The 27309-nt window shown below is 34.1% G+C and overlaps 2 protein-coding genes across 2 annotated transcripts in view; both read right to left on the reverse strand.

The window, feature by feature from the left end:
• The window catches only part of LOC113396288 (ankyrin repeat domain-containing protein 29), a 30024-nt gene extending 21364 nt beyond the window's left edge, over window positions 1–8660 (reverse strand). Inside the window, exon 1 of the mRNA XM_026634173.2 lies at window positions 8346–8660. Coding sequence (XP_026489958.1) covers window positions 8346–8357 — 12 coding nt within the window. The 5' untranslated portion in view covers window positions 8358–8660. The remainder of the gene's footprint in view (window positions 1–8345) is intronic.
• A 573-nt stretch (window positions 8661–9233) lies between these two features.
• Window positions 9234–27309, reverse strand: part of LOC113396317 (zinc finger protein Xfin-like) — a 37125-nt gene continuing 19049 nt past the window's right edge. The window contains 5 exon segments of the mRNA XM_064215670.1: window positions 9234–9563; window positions 10440–10596; window positions 15811–15912; window positions 19272–19777; window positions 19822–21717. Coding sequence (XP_064071740.1) covers window positions 9354–9563; window positions 10440–10596; window positions 15811–15912; window positions 19272–19777; window positions 19822–21717 — 2871 coding nt within the window. The 3' untranslated portion in view covers window positions 9234–9353.

Raw genomic sequence — 27309 nt, forward strand, 5'->3', positions numbered from 1 at the left:
ATGAATGTTTATTACTTGGTGGGAGGGATTTACGCAATCTTGTCTGGATAACACCCTCCTATATATGTATATGTTTAACCGCCAAGCAGCAGCACTTAGTATTGTTGTGTTCCCGTTTCAAGGGTGAGTGAGCCAGTGCATCTACAAGGTACAAAGGTTATAACGTATTAGTTCACATAGTTGGTGGCCCATTTGCGATGCAAGGAATGGTTAAAATTTCTTACGGCCCCAATGTCTATGGGCACTCGTGACCACTTACCATCTCGTGGCCCGTTGCCCGTAACAACTCGCCTAGCAATGATATAAAACAAAAATACAGGTGGTAGTGATTTATGCCGGCGCGTCTCCTTGGGTTCACCACATTGGTAATTCTATTGCGAAACAGGAATACTTCGTCTTAACAGATTTTGTTATGAAAGACGAGTGAGCCGTGGAATTAAAGGCTCAATATCGAGTGCAATATACTAGGCCAAAAATTATGACGTTCATCGTGTACCGTAAAGTTTAAAATTATTTCACTATGCTTTAAACTTCTCTTGAAGGGGCCTATAGGGCAGAGGCATCAGTTAGATATTAACATGTTTTTTCCTCACATTTCATTTATAATGCACCAAGATATAATGATGATGATGTCCTCCTGATTTCGGCTAGGGCAGCCAATATCAGCCAGATACGCAGGACATAAAGTGTACAGGTGTATAGGCAAGCAAAGGTACACTCTATTCCCTGACTCTCACAATCCGATTAGACAGCAAATCCAACATTATACAAAAAGAGTTCGGGCGCAGAATCAAATCAATAACAGCAGTATTCATTATTGTTGTGTTCCGGTTTGAAGGGTGAGTGAGCTAGTGTACAGGCACAAGGGACGTAACATCTTAATTTCCAAGGTTGGTGGCGCATTGGTGATGTAAGGAATGGTTAATATTTCTACGCCAACGCCATTGTTTATGGGCGTTGGTGACCACTTATAATCAGGTGGCCCATTTGCTATATCATAAAAAAAAATCGATTGCGCCTGGAATTATATAAAACAAACTTATATATCTAGCCACTTGACCAAATCTATCCATGGTTGGCTCCAGATTAAAAAACTCAGGTTTTTACTAACGAAATAAAATAGGTTGTATTTTTTTTATTATTAAATTATATTTTAAATTTCATATTACTTTATGACCGGTTGCGACCGCTAACTGCGGTTATATTCGAGTTTGTTCTTACAGAATACCCTACTGTGTATTATGCGAATGTTCAATGAACTCGAGCAATCAGTGACGTAATTCTAAAGTCTCTTATACTGAAAGAGTGTATCATTTCACGATAACGGATGCGACATTTTTTTCTTTTTAAATCAGATGGCCGAGCAACTACATCGGGCTTGCCATATGGTCCCTTCCTAACGGAAAGAGGCAGTCAGTAGTAATCTTTTCTTGTCTAAGAAGATAAGAAAAATCTATAAATAATGAAGATAAACAAACCTTAGATTTATGTATTCCATGCGATTTGCTAATAGCTCAGCTATTCAGATATTGTGCATGCAAAATGTGCTCTTGTGCTCTTGATTAATATATCTCTATTCCCACTTTAATTTTATTTCGAAGGTTTCGCCATTTTTCGGAAATCCATAGTCAATATCATAGATTATCCAAGCAATCAATCGCCTCAATTTCATGTCAAATGTTGTTATGTTGCCTTTGTAATCTTGTGCTTGGAATAGATTTTATATGCCTATTGGCATTTTTTGTTAGCAAACGTGAGACCTAGCCTAACTTTATACCTATTGATTTATTCATAATAGTTTTGCCGTATTGGATTAGGGTCGGAAGAAATAGTAGAACAAATGAATGTAAAGGAGACAATCGACCAAGTAGCTCGGAGACCTATCATTGTTATATAAATACATAGTTGATGTTTAGTGTTCACGAATCGTTATGTAATTATTGTTTGTTTGTTGTTATAAATACACCAACCAGCTCCATTTCTATTTTTACACGTCCTGACCCAAATCGCGGGTATTCGCGTTATTCATACCTTTGATATTGTTTTTACTTGTTTTGAATTCTTACCTTATTTTTATATTAATATAATATGTACGATAATAAATACTTGGACCTAAATTAATTACTTACATTTATTGTCGTTACTAATTTATTACGGATATTTACGGATGTTAAACGGTTATTATTGCCGATAAAAATATTATACAATATTTTAGTATAGAAAAAATTATATTTCTGAATCACGCTAACATTTGGTTCTCCACGATACACAAATATATTTTTTTAAATATAGGATTGTCATTTTTGAAACGTGTTTTATTGCAACTATCACGTAGTTGTAACAAATGTCACCCAAAGCTACGGAAGTGGTTTTCTGATCGTGACTAAATTAACAAACCGCATGTACCTTGAAACGATTGCCCAACCCTTTTGTTCCTTTGGATACCGATTATTTAGTTTGATTTAGTAATAACATTTGTATTTCATAATTTCTGATGTATGTATACGTAAATTACTTAGAATTGAAACCTCTTTTTGTCCACTTAACTCGAATTGACCGTTATTTAACAATAAATTTCACATGTTCTTATGGTATTGTATGATTCAGAAATAATGAACGTTGCGGCCTTGTATTTCTTGTTGCATTTATTCTGTGACAAACATACAAACAAAGCAATCCCACGACTCTGCAACCATTTCCATTGTTATGACCGGCAATTGTCACTTGAGGTTATAATTTAATTATGTATGCTAATACAAAACTCAGTTATGTAAAGATCTATAATGCATACGGTAATTCTTCTATGTATACGATATTGTTGTCGTTTGTCGTTTTGTGCAAGCCGGCTTGGGTAGGTACCACCCACTCGTCGGGTATTCTCCCGCCAACAGTAATAGTTAGGATTGTTGTTTTCCGGTTTGAAGGGTTCGTCAGTGTAACTTGCACAAGGGACATAACATCATAGCTGCCAAGGTTGGTGGCGCATTATCCGCCTGCCAGCGAAATAATCACTATTGTGATTAAACTTTCATAAAATAAAAAAATAAAAACTAAGACACTGATATAAACATCTCAATATATTTATCGAACGTGAAAATTTTAGGCGCGAAAGTTATATTGTTAACCAAACGAATCTCACGTCTGTTGCCCTTAAAAATTGTATAGCTATAGTAACATATAACTTTCATCGATAAATTAAATTTCGAATGTATACGCACACAGAGGCACAGATATTTATAATTCAATATATTTTTTAATATTATGTATTAATGCTTAAATGAGCCGAGATGACCCAGTGGTTTGAACGCGTGCAGTCTTAACTGATGATTTCGGGTAGCACCAGTGAATTTTCATTTTGTGTTTATAATTCATCTCGTGTTCGGCGTTGAAGGAAAACATCGTGAGGAAACCTATGCTCCAAAACTTTCTCCTCAAAGGGAGAGGAGGCCTTAGTCCAGCAGTGGGAAATTTACAGGCTGTTAATATAAAAAAAAGCGTAATATAATCAATTCGCTGTGTATTTCTTACAGTCAAAATGTCTTAAATACATTTGTTAATCTATGAAACCTTTTAAAGAGAAAAAGGTAAACATTGACTGACAATTTGACACAATCTTGCGCCCTCAATTTCTCATTCTTTCTACATTTATGGAAGAAACCTAAGAATATGGTGATGTAGTTTCACTCTAAATAAGTTTATGTGGGATACGCATCAAAGCGAATAAATTTTCTAGGCGTTAGTTACATTGTAAATACAGTGCTGTTGGTATGTTACATATATTTTTGAAAACTGACTTCTATTAAAAATTTCAAGGTCGATTTGGAATCCGAATCGTTGCAACATGAATATTTTACAACACTGTGATAAACAATCATTTTCATGGTATAATTTTATTTGATTATATAGATTTTTGAAGAATTTATTTGATCCATGTGTTAAATCATTTTTTACAAATGAATTATGCATATAGAATCCTTTATTTGGTGGCAGTGCTTTGTATTTAGCCCTTTTGTGCAGGTACCAGCAAGATCAGCGGTTTAAAGGGTAAGTAAGCCTACAGGAACAAGGGAGATAACATCTCAGTTCCCAAGGTCAGTGGTGCATTGGCGATGTAAGGTATTACTTAGGCAGTGTTGATCTTCAAGCATCAGGTGGCCGATCGGCTCATCCGCCTTTGTTACAAAAATATAAAGAAAACACGTCACCAAACACATTTATATGCAAAATATGTAAACGGTTCATTTCAGTCGCCAACATCTGTCTAGACATTAGATACCGTTATTTCACTTCACTGATAAACTATACGTGATTAAAGTGTCTTCTGGTTTATTAAAAGCAACTTCTTTAGGAGTGATTATTGTCTTAAAACCTTTGATTTACAATTTACAAGTGAATGGGAAATTGATTAGACGCTATTTTCAAATTCATAAGTCCTATGCGTGAATCTTAACAGAAGACCACGGGTTCAAACCCAAGCAAGCAATTTAAATTCAGTAAATTGTGTAACTGTTTCAGTTTTGTGTTTGTATTTCTCGTGCGGTTAAGGAATACGTCGTGGTGACTTGTATATCCAACCCGCTTGGTATAGCAGCTTGGCTACCTTTTCCTTCAAAGAAAAGGAGTCCTCAGTGTTGTATAAGATACATAATTATTTAACGTAGTCTCTTACAAGCTTTTATTTAAATTTACCTGTTAGTGCGTGTGGGCAAATCTTGCAACTTAACTTTATACCAGTTTCACCGAACCGATTTAACAGAGAATCTGCACCCGTTTGGTACGATACTGGTGACGATAAAAAGTCATACAAAATCGTATTTGTTTTAGTACCGCAATTTTTTTATGTTATACGGGGCAAACAAGCAGGAGGCTCACCTGATGAAAAGTGATTACCACCGCCCATGGACATCTGCAACACCGGGTGGCTTGCAGGTGCGTTGCCGGCTACACCGGATTGTTGATGGACACCAGTCACCGCAACCCACAGACATTGGCACACACCATCATCCATAGGACGTAATAGTTGTTTCTCAATTTTGATGGGACGGGCTAACTCATCCTTCGAACCGCAACACAGCAGTAACGAGTTCTGCTGCTTGACGGCAGAAAAGTGAAGTGAAGAAGTGGCTGATGAGTGGGTGGTACTAACCCCAACGGACCTGAGTAAGGCCCTACCACCTAAAAGCTATTACATAAAAGCTAGTTTAAAAAATACTACAAGCTTGTTTATATATAGAAATGAAGGATTCTTCCTTCTTAAAAATGAACGAGTTCTATTCCATACCAAATGTATTAAGTAAATGTATATTTTTTTATAAGCTACTGATTAATGAAACAATGAGTGGTCTAAATAACCTATATGTTATTTGCTTGCAAAAATCATACACCGTTTTATATACGGTATACTAGAATGGGACTAAAAAGTATAAGGGGGTCGCACGGCCCCTTCAAGTGTAGTGCCCTTTCATTGGGAAGCTTGGCACCTTTAAATCTCCACAAAAAAAAACTAGAAAAGATAGATGCGATAGTATTAAGAAAACTATCTTATTCTATGAACGGAAGATGTATTGACTAAATATCATTCGGGCCGCTGATTGAACAACCCTGCTTAGTTAAAAGGCTAGGCTGTTAATTGAATAGATAATTAAGCTAGTTGCCTGCGACATATGTATACTAACGCAATTTTATCTAGGATAAAGAGAGATAAATTTTGTTTGTTTGTATGTAGGGGTAACCTCCGGAACTAATCAACAAATACCAAAATTGTTTTCACTGGTAGAAAGCTAGAAGATTCCTGTAGTTAGTTGTTAGCGCTTTAGGTATAACGTATCATATTTTTTATAAAGAAATTGCACCCGTGCGATGCCGGGACGAGTCGCTAGAAATCTATAATCATTCCGATAAATAGTTCGTAGTTAGATTTTTGAAATCGAACTGATAAATTCGCACGTACGAACAGACTCTTCAAATGTATGTATTAGTATACTTACATAATAACACTATATATATTTGACCTTAAGTTATAATCACATATACAGATTATAATCCGTTAAAAAACAACCTACATCCAGATGATTTTGCGGTTCAGTGACTGAGGCTCGGACTGGTTTCAAACAGGTCGAACCGCTGCTAAATATGGACCTCGCCCCGGGCTGTCCCCCGGCCACACTTAACGTATACTTGCAACACACTTGCAAAATATCTGCATTTTGCAACTTTATAAACATGTCTAAAAAACTAACCAACTCTTGAAGTCACACTTTTATATAAATAAATCCAATTAATATATTCATTGTAATTCAACAGTTAAATAAATAATGTTTCCGCTGAGTTTCTTTCGCCGACCCTTCTCAGTTTGGTGTTTCTTCCCGAAGCGGTGGTAGAATTACTTGACGATTAATTAGTAGGTGTTACCTACTATATTGAATAAAAATTATGATTTAAGTGGGGGAAGCAAAAACAAAAGTTTCAGATGAATTTTTGTGTGTCATATTTTTGTTTTTAAATGATGCCTGCCTCGTGTTTAAGGTAAACATCGTAGAAGCCTGCATGTGTCGGATCAAATGCTGACGCACGTATACATTTGTAGAATTATCTCCAAATATTTTTTCTTTATAAAAAGAGACTTTTACCTATCGGTGGGACATTCACAGGCAATGCTTTTTTTCATCAACAGTGCAAAGGTTCGTTAAAGTCCGTAATTGACAAATTAGATTCAAATTAAAAAAATAAACCTTAAATCCCAAAAGCACCATATTGGAATATTTTTTTACGAGATCCTCGGAATCTACAATACAAATTACGTTGAAAGAAGAACGCAGATGAGAATAAACGTACGTAATGGTTGTAAGCGAAAAGAAAATATTTTGCGCGAATTGAGAATAAAGAATATACGCAAATTATTTTTTGTTTAATTATTATATAAAAATAAAAATCATTCAAGATACATAGCTAAAAATATTACTCGCCAAACTGCTGATGCTGTTAAGAGGTGGTATACTAGCCAGTTTTTCGTTGTTCATACATTAATACCCTTCGAGATATTTGTCATTATGTATAACTACACCTCCGTTGTGTAAATACATAAAAATTATACATAAATGTATAATTATTTGGAAATCATCAAATAAAATGCAAATCAGTGGGTCTATAACTATATATAACTCTATATATTATATGTGATGGAATATTGAATTTACTAAATAATATAGTTCAATGAACCAACTACTTTATTTTGAAAATTTTGCTAATGTTACAGAATATATTATATACTTAAAATTATTTTTGACTAAAATATTTATGTAAACATTAAATCTTGTAATCAATAATGTTTATTTTTTATTCGCTAGAAACAAAAATTACAAAAATGTCCTACAGATACAAAATTACAAATTAGAACACAATGAAACAAAAAACTATTGTTAGACCTGTAAGCATCTTATGTACCTAAAATACATAAAGGTAGCATTTATACATTTAATGAAATAAATTAAAAATTAATATCAGATACCTATACAAATATTATAAGCAAATCTTGTTATTACTGTTACATAATTGAGAATAAAAAAACAAAAAAAAATTGTTCGAAGAAGTATTTTTTTAAATAGAAGATTCATCTTCCTTTAGGTTAACAACCAAACCTATACATTCTAGAATACAAAAATATATTAAAATATGACTGAATAATATATTATAAATCTCAAATACATAACTTAAAAGCAAATGAAAATCATAGGTTTCCTTTCTGATTACCAGGTGGAAATAATATATAATACTCAATCATTGATATTTTACAATGTTCTCAACAAATCAATCTGCAAAATAGTTGATACATATTTGCGGTCTGTCCTAAATTAAAAAAAAAAACTAAATATTTTTTTTATCCAACATCTTAGGCAACAGGTGTAAATTTTATATTAATTAATTACTTTGAACAGTTAATTGCATCAATCAATGTATAAATAATCTTAGCAAGAAATTATTTTTAATCTTCTCATAATATTGACACTGAGCAAGCCTCACTTTAACTCAACCTCTACAAGGTTGTTAATTTCATAATAATAAATAAAGTAAAGATCAGTAGATCAAAAGATAAAAATGTATATAATTATTTATTTAACGATTTACAAAATTTATATTATATAAAACCTAAAAAAACAATAAAATATTGAGTTGAACGTAATTTATCATTTATGAAATGAATGTATTGCTGAATAATAATTTTGCCCATGTCAAGTGCGCCGGTGAAGTCATAAATATATTCACGACTTGTAATAAAATGCGCTGCAATGCAGTCGAAGTAATCTACCCTCGAGATTAAATAATTAATAAATAAGAAAACAGCTTACCTTCAACGACATCTTCGTTATAAATCGATTTGCAGCTTACAACACTTTGAAATAAACAAACATCGTTCAAAGGATAATTAATTTGCAGCGCGAATTTAATATTTATTATACGTTAATATTATAAACGTACGGCTTATGATTATGTAATTTTAATTAACGATTTATATAAAATAGTCCTGTATTTTTATTGTCGCGTTTCGATCGAAGGGTCTCGAAAACCTTATCCGAGAAATAAGCACATGCGAGCACACAGCGCAAGTCGCCTCAATTTATAATTTTTTCCCTCGCTTCATGCGAGGCGACTAGGTTCTGTAGAAATTGACAATTCACCAGTGCTGCCATATGCTAAAAAATCTCTCTAGTATATTATAATCTTTAGGATGCGAACAGATATTGAAATAACAATTATTTAAAAAAAACTATTAAGATTTTGATAAAGAATAAAATAAATAATATTGAATCTAAAATATCCTATGTATTTTGGATGTTGAGAGTTAATTGTTTGAGTAGTGCCATCTATCGCGTTATTGTTGTGATATTGTATGTCATTGTTTAGTTGTTGAGTGTCAGATGGCGTACTTTTAGTTTATTTTAATAATTTATCAAACTTCAAATTTGAACTATTAATACTTAATGTGTATTTGAATTACACATATAAAAGTATATTCTTATTTGAATTATTATGTAACCAAGTTATTTGTAAATAAAAACAGTTTTTTTTTTGTTTTCGGTTATTTATATTTGTAATATTAGCTAATTTAAAAATTACATTGCTCAAAAAAAAGACTAATCTGATTTCGATAATCCGTAGATCTACGAGGTATAGCATATTAATGGACGGAGCCTACAGCATATTAACTAAAACTAGGCATTTTGAAATCACAGACAGATACTTCAATTTTATTTATTTGTAAAGATATAATAATACATCATCGAGTCGATATACTTCCAAGAATTGTTTTTATGCAATTTGAAGTCGTTCAAAAGCAATTACAATAGTAGAAACAATTAGGGATCCGGGTCGGCTATCATCAGATGCCGCTTGACGGCCCGCCGCGCCGAGGCGGCGTCGAACTGGTCGGCGTGCGCGGCGGTGTAGTGCGCGCGCAGGCGGGCGGCGCGGTCGGTGCGGAAGGCGCAGGCGGCGCGCGCGGCGCACGCGTACAGCGCGCGGCCGGGGTGGCGCGCGCTGCGCAGCGCGTGCTTGCGCAGGTTCTCCTGCGCGACCGACCCACACAGTCAAACGTTAATGAGAAAGGAGCTCGCACTTTCTGCCTGACGTTTAAAACGGCATTTCTTCGAAAATCTATGATGAATATCATGGATTATTTGAACTCTCGACCGATTATTATATTAAATGTTGTCTATTTGACGTTGGTCGTTGGTCTTGTGGTTGGAATAGAGACTATAAGCTCCTGCTAACCGGCTCCTGAAGCTCGACTGAAGGAGCTGGCGACAGCTAGTAGTAGATTTATATTATGTAATCTATCAAAATATTTTTTTAATCAAAAAAAATGGGGCAAAACTGTTAGTTCTGCATCTGATCTTCCCGAACGTGCCCGGATTGTCGTCCTACTGGATTATGTGACTGAGAACCATTAGAGTAGTTACACCATCACATGACCCTGAAGTAACTTTGCGTAGTTACAGCTAGTCTTCGAGACTAGTTATCGTGACCAATTTTATATTCTTTAAATATTTTACAAAATAACTTTAACAATTTCATTTCTGTCAGTAAGGTTGCCAATTGTTCATTCACTTTATGTATGAGTAACTTTAAAACTGTGTTAATTCATTAATTCATTCAATTCATTGACTTTACACATAAGTCACTGCAGCATTTGGTAATATTCTTATAAGTTGACTATATCTTGATATCTAAAGATATATTGAATTAAAATTGATAACTCGTCGGAATCTATTATGGGCCCCTCTCTTGTGAAAAACCCAAGTTGCCCCGGTTTCCATTGTTAAAATCAAATTTCTTATAGAAATGGCTTTTTATAGATGCTGTATTTATATAAAAATTTTAGAATTATTGATTAACTTTATTTGATAGTATCTGTTAAGTATATTTATATATAACATTCTTACCAAACTTGCACAAGTAAATGGACAATGTGGACAGGCATACGGCTTGACTCCCTTGTGGCACAGTAAGTGCCTCTTCATATGACTGGCTTGGTCCGTTTTGAACTCACATGTCGGACATTCGTAATGTTTTATGCGCTCGCCGTGTTTCTTTCGATGTCTGTAAATATTTAATGATATTTTTTCTACTGATCATCATAGATGTTTTTATTCTTGTATTACATCAAAAAGTTATTTTAAGGGGACTACATGAGCTAAATGCAAGTTTTATAATGCAAAAAAGTATAAGATCCGATGCAGTAAACCAAATGAAAAAAATATATGATAATCTTCAGGATACATGCTAGTTATTTGCTATTTTGAAAACATGATGTAATTAATTTGGTACGATAGAAAAAAATCACAAAGTTACCTCTAAAAAAATCTTTTAATAAATAAAAACTATACTTATATACATTCAATAATTCTGGTTTTTTGTCAGATTATTCTACAAGCAATATATTATTTAACCTCTGCGTCACTTTTTTAATAACTTCAATAGATTTTTTTTAAATCAGATATTCTTATTTTCGAACAAAATTCGTACGCATGTGTGCGTAAACGCCGTGTACAGACATTGCCGGCCGAGGCCTGATGCTATACAGACGTGTCGATCTTTTCGTTACGAGCCTCATTACGTAACGAAATATTTTTTTGTAATTTTAATTGTAAATTCATTGTTTCATGTTTTCTTATAATAAATATTATTCTTTCTTGTAGATAAATATATTAAGTTAAAATAATGTAGTAGTAATTAGGCATTTGTTTTTTATTATATTATTTGTCATAAATTTTAATTGTGTAAATATGGGAAATGAAGTGAAACGCGTGAGGAAAACTAAAAAACGTTTATATAAATTAAGCGCCGAACATACTTATGAACGATATTAAAAGGTAAGAGTATTTTTTTAGTAAACATATTTTTTTTTTATAAATTATGAATATTGAAAACATCTATTAGAAAAAATGTGCAATCAGTTCACATAGAATCAGATTTTTCGAGCTGTTCTTCAAATATTATGATAGAGTATTTGGTGAAAGTAAGGATAAAATCAATTGAGAGTGACTACGTTCGATCCCCATGATCTCGAAGCAATTTGATATTTTTCATTAAAAGTACTATGGGGCATATTTAGATACATATTTTTTAAATACATAATTTTATAATTAATAAAAATATAATTACTAACATATATTTATTTTTTACAGAATAAAGAAAGTCGAAAACAATAACACGGAAGCTATTTATATTGCGTAAGAGTTTAATTTTATCGATTTTGTTTATAATAGGAATTAAAGTTATGTATGAACTAATTTTAATAATAAAAAAAATAATGTAATTGTTGTGAACCAGAGAACTAGAATATTTAGAAGTGTCATTTGTACGTAATTCAAAAATTGTAATTTTTAGTAACGTCCGCCATATTAGATTGAAAATGGAAGCAATTCATGAATCGTGGATTGTCATCGAGACTAAATATGTGTGCCAACTTTCAGCTCCATAGCTTCAATGGAAGTAGGTGTAATATTGATTGCAAGATTTCAGAACATACGTACATACATTCATACATACAAGTGAAATTAAATAAAATATTTTAATAAAAAAATTAACACTAAATGTTTTTTTTTTTTGTAGTACCAAATCCAAATATTTTAAGTTTAATTAAATCAGTTTTATTATTTAATCATTTTCGAATAACAGTCCAAAGCAAAACAAATAATTCTAATATCCTATCTATTTTTATGAGATTTATAATTAAACCTAGTATGATTAACCTAGTTAACCAATGATTCAACCAAATGGACTTGACGACATTTTTTTCTTGTAAATATTTAGATGTTTTTGTTTTAATTGAATTTTATTTTTCTTTGTGAACCGATATTAATAAAACGAACAAACACTACGCTATATGTTACCCCACGGTTACTACACTACAGGTTTCGAACACTTACGATTTTATTATATAAATAGATTATCAAACTTTTATAAAATATTAAAAATTGGTATGTTTTAATATTTAGTATAAGAACTAATTGTGGTAGGTATAATAATATAAATAAAAGAAAAAAAGGTTAAAACTAACTGTCTATTTTATTGTGTACAAAATATAAATAAAAATATTGTAAGTTTAATTGAATCAGTTTTTTTTATAATCATTCGTTAACTAACATCGAAAGAAATAAAAACAATTCTGTTGTCCTATCTATTTTTTATGAGATTTATGATTGATCTTACTTAGCTCGGTTTGGCGCCATCTATTAGAATATTTGGGCGTAACCTCGTTACCTCGCTTAACCATTAGTTCACGGGCTTGCCGTTTTTGTCGATTTTGTAAGTGTGTGCGTGCAATTCTCAAGGGCACTTAGCTCTTGTAGTCCCCTTAATTTTTATTTCAGTATAGGTACCTAAATATTTCAAGGTTATAAATTCGATGACGAGTTACCTCTATCGAAGTGTGACGGTTAAAACTTAAAAGCCGAACAAAAATATGAACTTGATTAACTAATTTATTAATTTTAAATCATATCAATATGAAATGTCCTTTTTCAAATTACTTATGATTTTTTTTTAAGTATTATTTTTTTATAGCAAATAGTCCACCTGTTGATAAGTGGTCCCCATCGCCCATCGACAATGACACTGTAAGAAATATTAACCATTCCTTACATTATCAATGCGCCACCAACCTTGGGAACGGAGATATTTTGTCCCTTGTGCCTGTAGTTACACTGGCTCACTTACCTTTCAAACCGGAACACAATAATACTGGTACTGCGGTTTGGCGGTAGAATATCTGATGAGTGGGTGGTACCCATCCAGATGGGCTTGCACAAAGCCCTACCACTAAATAAACAACTACTAGTTCTTTGATGGTTCTTCTCGAAATAATGTACATTCTAAATTGGTGGTAGCTTTACATTTAGTACAGTTTTTTAAAATCAAAATCAAAAGATGCCTATATTACATTGACAAGGACAATTTGTTAAAAGACCTAAAAGTTGCAACGCCACCTAGTGTTCGTTATACGTTAACTAAGTTCTTTTAATGTGCTGCCATCTGTGTTAAGAATTAATAACCAAGAGAGTAACCTTGCACTAAGCGGGATAATGTTTTCTTTCAATTCCAGTTTAAAAATAATGCTGCAGATGTCGCTGCATACATATTTGTATTTGTAATTGTCTTTTAAATATAAAAAGCCATTATTTTGTGTGTTTATTTTACAAATATGGCAATGATAAATAATAAATAAAATATGTATATATAATTACATTGCATGAAAAAACCGGCTGAGTTCGACTCAAAAAACTTAAAGAGAAATGAGTGAATTTCAACCTTTTTCCAGCTTTTTTATTTTAATAAATATTTTATACCGTTACCCTACCTTTGTTAAGCTTTAATAAATTAAGATAATTAAAGTATACAGTACAAAAATATTTTTTTTAAATTAAAAATAAATAAAAAGTAGGTATGTCTTATTTATATTAAAACATAATCAACGTTTATGTATAAAATTTCATAACGACTGGTATGATATACATAAGAAAATATTGTCCTTTTAGTTAATATTACTATTAAAAACTCATTTCAATCTAACCTTGTAATCAATTAGGTTAGATTAGAATGAGGTTTATAAAGGTTAAAGGGCATTCGTTTGATTTTGTTTCTTTATACTTATAATAAATACAAACAAACAGCAATACTTAGTATTGTTGTGTTCCGGTTTAAAGGGTGAGTGTTTGAGTGAGCCAGTGTAACTATAGACACAAGGGAAATACAATCAAATACCAAATTAGTTACCAATGTTGATCGCGTATTGGTGTCGTAAGGAATGTGTAAAATTACTTGCGGCCGATGGTGACCAATATATACATATAAACTTTAGTATACTTAAATATAATAACATATCTATGTAATTTGATACATAGAAAAGAGCCTATGCTATACCCAGAAGAATCGGTTTCCCTCGACAGAATCTAACATTACGAACCGATGTAACCGGGTCGGTTTTAATGTACCATGCTTAAGTGTTTTTTTTAACATTGTATGTATTACGGTTGAATTTTTCTACACTAAATATATCAAAATATCATATTGTAAAGGTTCCTTTTTTAGTAATGGTGATAACTCGAAATTTAATAAAAGGTATACACAGTTTTGTTTGATATACATATTTTTATCATTAACCATACAATTTGATAAAATTTATATTTCTAATATCTAAATACATATCTACAATTAAGTATATCGCCATTTTGGATAAAATATATAAATTTCAATAGATTGATTTCTAGCTATTTCTGTATTTTATAACGTTATTACAAATTAACTGTTTGTGGTAGTATTTTGAACTTACTAATAGTATCTAAAACGGGATATTTACCATGTTTTTTATTTTTATTTGGTGGAGCTCGATATTTCGACATTATCTACGAATGTCTTGTTCACGAGACTGACGTTTGCGGGTAGATGTTGACGGCATTAGAAGTGTCCATATCGGACTACCTACTTTCTCGTACGTTTGCTGCGTAAACACTGGTTACCACTACCACTGTCACTTTCAGTGACAATAAAACAAATAGTAGGGGTGAAAGTGACAGTGGTAGTGGTAACCAGTGTTTACGCAGCAAACGTACGAGAAAGGAGGTAGTCCGATATGGACACTTCTAATGCCGTCAACATCTACCCGCAAACGTCAGTCTCGTGAAGAAGACATTCGTAGATAATGTCGAAATATCGAGCTCCACCAAATAAAAATAAAAAACATGGTAAATATCCCGTTTTAGATACTATTAGTAATAAAAATAACCATGTTAATTTAAAATCTTATATTTTGAACTTAGTTCGTGTAAGTCTGTCTGGGTAGATAATAGATCTCATACACGCGTTACTCAACTGATAAACAATGTTACTTTGCATTGCAGTGTTTCGGTTTAAGTGTGAGTGAGCCAGTGTAATTAGTATGAAAATCGACGACCACAAGGTACTTCATTATTAGATTCCATAAGATATGGAATTTCCGGTTGCCTTCAATAAATAAAGAATTTTTCTAACTGAAGTTATTTTCGTATGCAATGTATATTTAAACGATATTAACAGTTCCTACTATTACAAACAGTTACCTAGATAGCTAGGTTTACCTAGATATACATATATAAAGTTTAATCTATGCGTGCTTATGTAACAAATAGTCTCGTTTAGTAACATTAGTTAGACACAAGTCGTTACAGAAAATGTATCGTGAGAACCGTTATAGATATTTGTGTAAAGTATGATCGAATAGTTTATTAATGATACGCTGTCTCGGTGTCATGATTTAAATTATTTCACGCATACCTGTTGAGTTGCGCGGGAGTTGACGCGATGTAGGAGCACTGGTCGTAGGGACATCGCCTCTCCTCTGTTTCACACGTGCTGGAATGCTCGTTCAAAGCTTGGCTGAAATTATTTAATTAACCAATTTTTAAGTTTCTATTATTTAATGCTTTTCACATTTTCTGCCTCGCACAATCACTCTGTGGAACCAGCTTTCGCCGGCGGTTTTTCCGAACCGATACGACTTGGGGCCCTTCAAAAAAAGAGCGTACTCCTTCCTAAATGGCCGGCAACGCACCTGCAACCCTCCTGGTGTTGCAGATGTCCATGGGCAGTGGTAATCACTTTCCATCAGGTGAGCCTCCCGCTCGTTTGCCCCCCCCCCCCCCCTATAACATAAAAAAAAATGTCGCTTTCTTATGTCATCACGAAATGCCGCCGATCATAGTCGTATTTATAATAACATTAGATATAAATGCGGCAGTAGCTGTGTCTGTTGCGTTTTCAACCCTGAACCACTCAATAGACTTTGATGACATTTGATATGATACAAACTTGGACAGACATGGCTACTTTTTACACCTAAGCCCCACAACCAACCCGAACCCGAACACCGCCGAAGCCGCCGGTGAAACCTATATTTATTTTATCAACAAAACTCTGCTTATTTTTACTCTATAATCTATATTAACTAAATGGATTTCTTAAATTCGAGGCAATTTTAATTAACACTAATACAGTATGAGAAAATCTTAAGCCATAGATTCGAAGTATTTTTTTTATTATTAAAAAATATTGATAAAAAACTTGGGGTAACAACATCCAAAAGTGATAAACCGTAACATTGAGTTAAAACTCCTCCGTGCAGGGAGATGGCATAGTTGGCCGATGGTTGATGGCTCCATTAAATTCTATAAGGTAACATAACAAAATTGATTTTATTTAATTTGATGACTTCGACGAAGACACTCGCAGTGGAGCGATGCAAGATGAATTTTCCATTAACGAGACATGTAGCTGTCACCTATATTAATCGCCCATTTGTACGGTTTCAGGTTCACAACCGTACAAAAATCACCGATTTTTCTGAAATTAAATAATCGTGCTAAGCGGACCAAAGGCAGCGTGGTATATTGTGCTCACCTTTGTCCACAAGTGGGACATTTAAATACTGTTACGTTAGGAATTAACTATATAGACGTTGAATCAAGGATGTGTCTCTCGGATAACACATTCTGTAAACAGTACGAAAATTCCTTTGTCCGTAGTCCGGCTTAAATTATGTAATTACGGCTTCGTGTTTATTATGTTTAGTAGATTAAGTACAGTCTACAGAAACATGCCGAGAAACGGGTTTATTTGTACGTGACGACATCTCTAATTGAATAACTATTATTCATGTGATATCATTTATTTTTTTAAATCTCTGACATCAGCGCTTTTCTTTATAAATTGTACGTTTAAAGTTTACAATATTTCTGGTTTTAACCAATTAGGTATCTACCATAAATTACTTTTACTTTTTACTTTTTGTCATATATGATATATATGTCCCCCTAAAAAATATTTTATAGAGACCTTCACCGATGGTTTAAGACCTTCGTTTGCGATGTTGTCAGAATTATTTACGAGTACTTATTGGTATACTTTTACAATACTAAGTTGCCTAAGCATTCATTACTAGATAAATCTAATTGAAGAAAATTAACAAAACACTTAACTGTTGGGCTTGGGCCTCCTCTGCTTGAGGAGAAGAATTCCAGCTTATTCCATAATGCGGGTTAGTAGATACCTACATATGTGGTAGAATGTCTCAGTTCCGATCAATCATCACCGCTATATAAGTGATGAATAATAAACACAATTCAAGCACGTGAAGACTTAGTACTGAGTCTCCGTATATGAACCCGCGATTCGGTCTGACGTCACTTCGATTTAGGCTCTACTGTTGAGTGTTGACTTTAAAAGTAACAGACTGTAAATATCAAACTGCTGGACTAAGGGCCAAGTCCTCTTCCTTTGAGGAGGTTTGGAGCTCATTCCACCACGCTGAATGCACATGTGGCAGCATTTCATTGAAATTAAACATGCACATGCATTATTCTACTTGCAATAGATAAATAGAAAAAAAAATAAAGATTTTTCTTTGTATAATACTTTTCCCAGACTAAGCTTGGTAAAGCCGGTTCTATGATGAAACTTTAGTTTTATTACACGTATAAAAGATATGTAAATATAACGTTATTCCTGTTACAAGTAAATGTAGTTTAGCTAAGATAGTTTGGTCGGAAGTTATTAGTAGTAATTCTAATGTAGAACTGGCAACACCGTAGCCATTGACACTTCGGTAGCATCCGCCAGCGAGCGTTAGTGGCGACTGCATTAATGCAGCGGGCAATAACGCATAAGATATTACGCAAGTTAGATCATCAACGGTGTTAGACTCCCTCAATGGCTCTACAATGTTCTAGATATGTTGAAAGTTCCAGTAATGGCGGCGTTGAGTTGATTCATTCGGCTTGCGGTCTGGATTACACGTCATAGTTACGGAATCACGCTGATCTTAGGCTAAAATGCGCCCATGCACCTTTATTTATATATATTTTAACTTATTACTTATAATTATTCTTAGTTTACAAATATATCAGCTGAAATACGGCATGATTTGTGAAACAGTCAAGACGAGGCTGACAAATAAAATTTAATTGAGATTTACGCGAAATTTATGACAAGTTATTACACGCGTATTAATAATGACACCCAGTGCAAGAGGACGAAGTAAAAATAACGCCCGAGTGATCGCCGCTTATTTATACACTGATGTACGACGGATAAATTGCAAGCTCCGACCTGTCAAAACGTATAAACTATGCGATTTGGCACCACACTATCACATCAAGTCGAAAATCACCATACGTTAAAGAGCACACACGTGCGTACAATAAAATCAAATATCATCTCTATTGCACTAATATTTTGATCCAGCGCCGCTCAAAATACTGGGCTGCGGAAGGAATTTATTACCGCTGGATGTAAAAACATCGTCGCCGGCAACGTCTCGGCGGTTGTATCAAAGAGCTCGTGTCAAATTATGAATGTTTCCCGATATTTGTGAAAGAGTTGTGAGACGCGCGACACGGACGCATCCGCTCGCCGCGCGGCTATTTTTGTTTCGGGCATTTGGGAGGCCAATCAATTGATGCCGGCAGATCGCACGCAGCTGATTGATGAGAGGATTATTGGAGACATTCGTTACTCTTATATGATACTATTTTGAGGCGTTGAACACCCAACTAGATGGTCAAAACTGGTAATTACGTTACTCTCTGGTAATTGATCTCGTGGCCGACTGACGACTTATAGTATTTGTTATTGCCGGACATGCACTCACAGGCCAAGATATGTTGTTAACATTAATTGTCGTATCTTGAGCAATCGTTTAATTCATTTTGGTTACTTATTGTTATTTATCAATATCTTACCTGTCGCTAAATTTTTTCTTGCACTTATTACACTTTAATTCTTCCTTCGCTATTTTTGTCATAACTACTTCGATGGATGTTAATTTTGACAGTTTGGCGTCCAAGTTTTCATGCTCGGTCCTCGAATGGTTTGACAAACTTGACTGACGAGTAAAATTAGCTCCACATATCGAACAAACAAACGGTCTTTCGAAGGTGTGCTGCCTCAAGTGTAACCTCAAGGAAGCCTTCTTAAAACTCTTCGGACAAAGTGGACACGAGTATTTTAGAACAGATTTCTTCAAATTCTCATTTGCAAGAGGCTCCGTATGAAGAACTTCGTGAAAGAAACATTCAGCCTGTGAATCAGTGGTAAACAGACACTGACTGCAATTCCAGAGAATCGAAGAGTTGATTGTTTCAGATTTTTGAAATTGGCAAGCATTATCTCGTATGTGTCTTGTCACTTCTTGTGAGAAAATAAACGATTTGCCACATTTGGGACACCCGTAAAATAGTAAGAGTTACTACTTGTATTATAATCCTTATTTAAACAATAATTAGTCAAAACTTACTTCTTCCTAATGTTGGGATGAGCTCGTCCAATATGATCCTTAAGTTCCAAAATATTCTTCAAAATTACTTTTTCCGTGCAGTAAGGGCATTTTTTACTTAAATCTTTCGTGGAAAAACCTCTCTCTCGCAATTTCTCTTTTCTTCTAATCCTATGTTCTGAAGTCTGGCGATGACGTTTAGCTTCTTCAGAAGAATCGAAATTTTTCGAACAAACGAGACAGAAGAATGCTTTTTGCTTGTGTCTCGATTTCAAATGAGCTGCCAACGTTACTGATGACTTGAACTTTTGCCTGCAGTGCTGACATCTATGGAGTTCTTGATAGTTGTCTGTTGCGGTATGAGTTATTTCGTGGCCAGTTTTTAGACAGTGTTGCTTAATCTCAAAATTATATCGAAATTCTTGATGACATGTTTCACAACGGAATATCGTCTTCTTTCGTATTATAATCGGCATGGAACGATTAATCACTGCCACCACTTCGCTGTGTTCAGAGCTTGACATATGATTCAACATCCCCTGAGACGTTTCACATTCGAATTTGCAAAATGAACACCAGAATCTACCATCGATAGAGTTGATTGTATGATCGTGTTCCTCGGAGAACCAATGGTGCATAAAATTTGAGAGCCAGTTGGTATAAAATTTACAAGGACTACATTGAAACGGAGCTTGGTGGACTATGGCGTCCATGTTATTAAGAATGAGTTGTTGGTACACTTCACTCTTTATGTCGGTGGCTTTTCTGAAATGATAGTGTGATATTAAATGTTTTCCCATTAGATGGGTTCGGACACGTGACTTACAGCCCGAGCATTGAACAAAGTAAGCCTTCCTTTTCCTTTTCTTCTTTTTAATTTTTATGTTTAATTTTGGTTCTGATAACTTATGCTTTTTTCTCTGAATTTGGTTACTTGGATTTTCACTGACGGACGCTGGTCGAGTTGTTCGCTTGTCAGCTACGGTTCGAATCGGATCTAAATGTCCTGAAAACTCTAGTTCATGTTCTGGTAAAACTTTGCGCATGTGCAAGTTAGACATGAGATGTTTTTCATAAATCGCACGAGAACCGAGTCTTCGATTACATGGACCACACCAATATTGAACTGATCCTTTTGATTGTATTGTAGTTTGCATTATTTGAGTTTTTTCGTTGGCCCCAGGAACCCATTTTCCTTTTGTGTGTTCAGGCGGAGGAGCATCATAATCATAATCTCTGTCAATTTGTTCTTGTTCATCCCTCATATCCCAATCTTCGTGCTCCGGAGATGCCGGCCGCCACTTACCACCGGTATAATTTGGTGGTGGTTTCCATTTCCCTCCATGCGGCACGACTTCTTCCTCGTCATCGTCGTCTGTATCGTCAGATTCTTCAGTATCATCTTCACCTTTAAAATCATTAAAGCTGCTAATATTATAGGAAGTACTAGGGAGATCTTTTTTAACAGAGCCACTAATACTTGCAACAGCATTGATCAATTTCGTTTGGTTGTCTTCATTAATTCCAATCCTTAAGCTATGTCCCCCGATCCAGTCCTCTCCTCTTAAGTTGTTTTCAATAGGACTCATTCGAGGAAGATGTGACGAAGACGCGACCGTCAATGTACTCTTTTTATCAAGACTAGCTTTGGATATCGGCGTGGGTGGTGTTAATCGTGACAAAGATGCCTTTTTAACGCTACTCTGTAGTTCTAGCGATTGAAAAAATACATCGGCGCCTAAACTATATGTCGGCTCCAGCGGCTCGATGGAAGGGAGTTCAGTTTTAGATTCAGTTTTTCTTTTCCGGCAGCTTTGCTTTCTATGTTTAACATAGTTATCAAGGCCAATGATGGTGGCGTTACACTTGATACATAAGTGGTTGTCGTCATCGTCATCGTGGGGTGACAGCATCTGAAAATAAGAAGGGCATTAATCTCGAGACCGTTCGCCAAAAAGATTGATAGTCGAGGCGGGTCGGGGTGGTGACATCGTCGCGGGGTGGAAATAACTCGTTAATCGCGTGGTGCATAGATATTAAGCGGTGACGTCTCGGAGGTCGTCACAGCGAACTGGGGCATTAAATACGCTTCGAATGCGAATTATTTAACCACTGGAATACCTAGCTATTTCGTGATGATCGATAATGTATGCAAGTCACTACGGTCTCATTACCGAGGAACTTTGTTTCGCCATAACCTGGTATTTGCATAAGGCTATCTATCACTCCATTAACGTTCAAAGTAGACCAAGTTAAATAGGAATGTGATTGCTATTCGCGTCGTCAGCTAGGCTGGGGAATAAATAGAAAATACTGCTGCAATATGACGGTATTTCAATTTGAAAGAAGTTCTAGCTTTTAAATTGTGGTGAAAATGGTTTTCAGTAGAAGGTGTCGCGGTTGTCGTCGATGGCAGCGGTGACGGCGCGGCCGGGCTCCGAAGGACATGTCCGAGGCGCGAGTCGGAGGGTCATTAATAATTCGCCGTTCACCTGTCCGACTACAAGCCGCTCTATTACACTTTCTCGATAGTCGTTTGGGAATTAGATCAGAAACTGATTTATACTATTGCTTTTACAATCGAGGTACCTTACAAGAGAAAATGTGTACTAATACAAAATTGATGGCTTACAGTGTGCAATAATTTATGTGATTGTCATATTTTGTAACACTAATTCAAAAATCAAGCTAAAATGCCAATAAGTTGTCTTAATTTATCGTATTTTATTTCTTAGATAGAAGATTTTTATAGCAGTTATATTTTTTCTAATTTTAAACTAGAGTATGATAAAGTGAAAAACAATTAAATTTGAATTTGTCTAACTTTACAATGTTTAAAAAAATAATGCCATTGGACAGTCACTGGGTTCAATCGTCAGTTCATAGTAGCACGTGACAAGCGTCAATCGACCCCGCGCCGCCTGACACCATTGCGGCTAACAACAGCTGACAAACAGCTGACAAATGACCGTCGCTGTCAGTGGCGTGTCAACGTCATGATTGTCATTACGTTCTTTCGGGGAAGTTTATAATTATTCTGACGCCGATTTACACAGTTCCACTTTGACGGTCTGTTTATGTTATATATAGAGTTGTTAATATGATTTAAACTTCTATAATAGAAACAGATTCTGTAGTAGGAAATATTCTATTATATTTTCTCATGAGACGACAACATTTTTGAGATTATTCCGAAAGCTTACATCATGGATTATATTGGAATTTTTTGTACGTATCGTATTACGTATGACTCGCTGATTGTGAAAATATCCGCAATGTAACTTATCTAAATAAAATGTGACCCCTACTAAAAAACTAAATTTCAAGAAACGTGTCAAATAGGTGAACATGCACGATCCAAACTAAGAGTATATAATGCAGCAAATATGCTCATTGAGGCAATATTGGATATTTCTCTAAAAATAATGATGACTAATATTGTTTACAATATAAAAAACAATATTTCTATAGCAGTTTCTCTTCTCTACAACCTTTGTTAGAAACATTTCTTTGTTAGAAACTTTTCAAAAAGTACTTTGTATTAAGGGCCGAAACGGCCTGGTGAATAGAACGCATGGATCTTGACCAAACATCACGGCTTCTAAACCAGACAATTGGCAAAATTATATTAGATTAGATATATAATATATACTCTGTATTCAATATTTTTGTATGAGAAAGATGTATCCACCTGTAATCCACCTCGGACTCGTATGCCGTGACGGCCAACGATATGACTCTCTGTGTGTGCGAGGCGAGGTGTGTGTGGTCTATATATACTTCGTTATATTAGTATAATAAAAGTTTTTTTATTATACTGCAAATTAATTTATTGATTTTCTTTAATTATAAATCACTTCAGTAACCTTCAATTTAGATGTTTCGCATCTTCCCGTCCCGTGACGAACACATATTTTTTCATTTGTCAAAGTCGAATGTAAATGTTACCTACCTACATAATTAAAATTAAAATAAATTTAAATTATGTAAATTTTATTTATTATTTAACTGGCAATGTTTGTCTGTTTGTTAAGATCAAATCATGGAAGCTGAATTAGAACCGCTTTACATGTCGGTTCAATTCTGACGAATGCATTTTTATATGCGTGACCTGATTTTACACCGACGTTTGGCTACAGAAGAAGATTCTCCTCAACAGTCAAGAGCATTAACACCAAATTTTATAAATAAAAATGCTTATAATAATCGCTTTATCAATACGACAATAAATAATAATTAAAAAAGCTCGATGTAACCTCTTTATACAGCTGTTGGCAAAAAATACCTATTTAGTAAGTAAATCTTTGTCATATCACAACAAAGAAATCAAGTCATATTATTATAAAAAAATAAGATATTTCATCCCTTACATTTAAAATTTGCAAGGTTATATTAGTGTGTATGTGTGGGGTAGTCTGCGTGTGTGCGCCGACGTCCGTCAGTCACGTGTCCGCGAGTGGTGGACGCCTTCCACTGCACAGGCTTGTTCTGATTCGGCAAAAGTATTTGGAACATTTAATAACAAAATAAATATAATTAAGAATATAATGCAGTTATATTATTTACGATTAAAGTTGTGAATATCAGTAAGGAATAATATTATGTAATTTTTTGATAAGTTTAATTTTATAAAAAAAAATCTTTATATAACTGATTTTATCAGAAACGTTTCATAAGAAAACACTAAAGACTAGTTAATTTAAATATCATCGGACTAGCGTATGTTATCGTAACACTTAAATTTGAGCGATATTTTTAATCATAAGATCAGTTTGAAATATTCAATCAAATGTAATTAACAAACGACTTTTTTGTGAATAGCCTACACATTGAATGTGAGTTCTGTAACACTACACTAGCTTACCGCCTAATTAATAATATAATATGAAATAAAACGAGAAATAAGCGAATCGGCACAGGGCCGCGTCGTCAAAGGCTGTCGCCCTAATAACGGCTTCGACATCGATCCGTCCCGGCGTCACCTTCACACTGACATTACGGACTTTTTAAACAGTTACATGGACGCGAAATTGTAGAATCATTTATATAATCTGTGGTTTTATACAAACCACTGTAAATTATTTGATATAATCGTGTGAGTTAAATGCATACCTGTGTACGATGAGAATAAAAAAAATATTAAATCTTATTTTAAATAAGATTGTATAACTCAATAATTTAGATATGATAAGCAAACTCGTATCGAAAAATATATATTATTAATTAAATATTAAAAATTTAGTTACTATTTAAATATTATTACTTTGTTTTGTTTTGAGACATATTGTTACCGGTATCAGTTTTAGTTTTACGAGTTCTGTATATGCATATATCTTATACATTGATATAAATTAACTTAAAAAATTTAAATGTGTCTTGGTAAATTAATTTATTTTTGTATAGTCTTAAATTTTACGTATAAGTAATATTTTAAGCATACTTTATATAATTGTCAAATGCAGTTGTCTAAATTATCCCAATGTGAATATTAATAGTGATTTTTCCTAGGACTTTGTCCTAGTCCGTCTGGGTAGGTACCACCCACTCATCAGATATTCTGTCGCCAGTATTGTTGTGTTCCGATTTGAAGGGTTAATGAATCGGTGTACCTACAGGCACAAGGAACATACTCGTATCTAACATTTTAGTTCCCAAGGTTTTGCAATTTGGTACCGCATTGGCGATGTAAGAAATATTAACCATTCCTTGGTTAATATTTCTTACAACTTCATTGTCAATGGCGGTGGTGACCACTTCATGACACCATCAGATGATCCATTTGCACCTATATATATATCCATCCATCCATATCAATATATCAAACCTACGTATATCATAAAAAAATATGTGTTATTCAATATTTGCTTAAAATACGAAAAAATATATAAATTATTTTACAAGTTTAACTTACGAGTACTTAGATACTTTTAGAGTAATTAGAGTTATATTTGCGACGAAATATAACTATGTAATATAATTAAAACACCATGTAATCATTGTACATAGCCGATGTTGAATATATATTTATGTACGTTTCGCGTTACAGAGCGCGGTCCGTCGATACGCAAGGTGCTGTAGTGAATTTTTCCCGGCAATAAATCCGACGCCCCGCCCGAATCTAATGAGAATAATAATTGATTCCCTCCCAACTAGCCTGATCAATGTTGTTGGGATTGTTCCGTCGACCTCCATCGTAGTATTGAACTGCATAGAATATATTTTAATACGAAATTAATGCTCGATTTCGGTCTTACTGTATGCACGCATAGTTAATACGATTCAGAACCTCGTGCAATAGTGCGATTCTGTAAAAACCACGATTGGATTAGAATTCGCTTTCATTTCTGAACTTCTTGAATTGACAAATTTGATATTCCGTTACAGTATGTCATATAATGTAAAATGATAACTCCGATGAGATCCGAGACGATACTGCAACCACTCTTGTTGCCGCTTCTTAAAATTCATTTCCGATGTCATATTTTTAAAAAACAGAGGATTTAAAAAATCCATGTCTTCGTATTTTATACAAAATTTGTTATAAATGCGGTTATAAATAATTTTATCGGTTAAAGTTGATCAGTTACGGATCAGATATTTGCTTAGTGGCTGTCAGTAGGCCTAACAGAGGAACTGTTACTTGATCAAAGAAAAACGATAGAAATCACTTCACGTCACTTCATGTCAGCCAGTGTTCCCTAAGAACTCACTTCGTATGTGACTGAAATTTCTCAAAACCAAGTAACAGTCATACGCTATTTTGATCCGTGTATTGTAACAAAATATTCCAAAACCAAATTTCCTTTTACTATTAATTAAGCATTTAAGAATCTCAGTACTGCTCATTTTGATCAGTACCTACGGTATAAAATTAAATGTTTTAATTACTAGGCTTTCTTGAATAAACTAACAGAACAGTTTTTCCGCTGACTTTTTTCGCCGGTTCTTCTCAGGTCCGAGGCGTTTTTTTCTGAACCACTTACTATCAATAAGCAAGGGTAACACTTCTATATTGAATTAAGACTTTTTAATTTGACTTTGAAGAAGGTTTCTAGTTTATTGCATCGATCAGTTTCAGTCAGTCAGTTCAGATGGTCGATATGACAGTTGTATCCAACTCGCGTAGATTTCCTCACGATGTTTGTGAGTGTAAGTGAAATCATGGTTGGAACTTCATTGTAAGTAGTTACTCATTATACTTATTTAAATGATACTAACCTTGGCATTATAATAATTAGGGTGTCCGGTTCAGTAGTTCAAGAGTTTACCTATTAGAATCAAATAAGTCTTTCCTCTTTATAATACATAGAAGTACATATGTGTGTATTATATGGATACTGTTTTGCTTTAATTTCGCTATTATAATAATAATCAACTCATATGTGAGATCAATCTTCGGTGAGTTGGTCAGCGGTCCGCACGGATGCTGCCCACGGGATTACTCAGTCGTTGTCGCATTAATACATAGTTAATATGAAGTTCGATAAATACAAAACAAAAATATT

Source organism: Vanessa tameamea, chromosome 8, assembly GCF_037043105.1.
Source record: "Vanessa tameamea isolate UH-Manoa-2023 chromosome 8, ilVanTame1 primary haplotype, whole genome shotgun sequence".
Lineage (NCBI taxonomy): Eukaryota > Metazoa > Arthropoda > Insecta > Lepidoptera > Nymphalidae > Vanessa > Vanessa tameamea.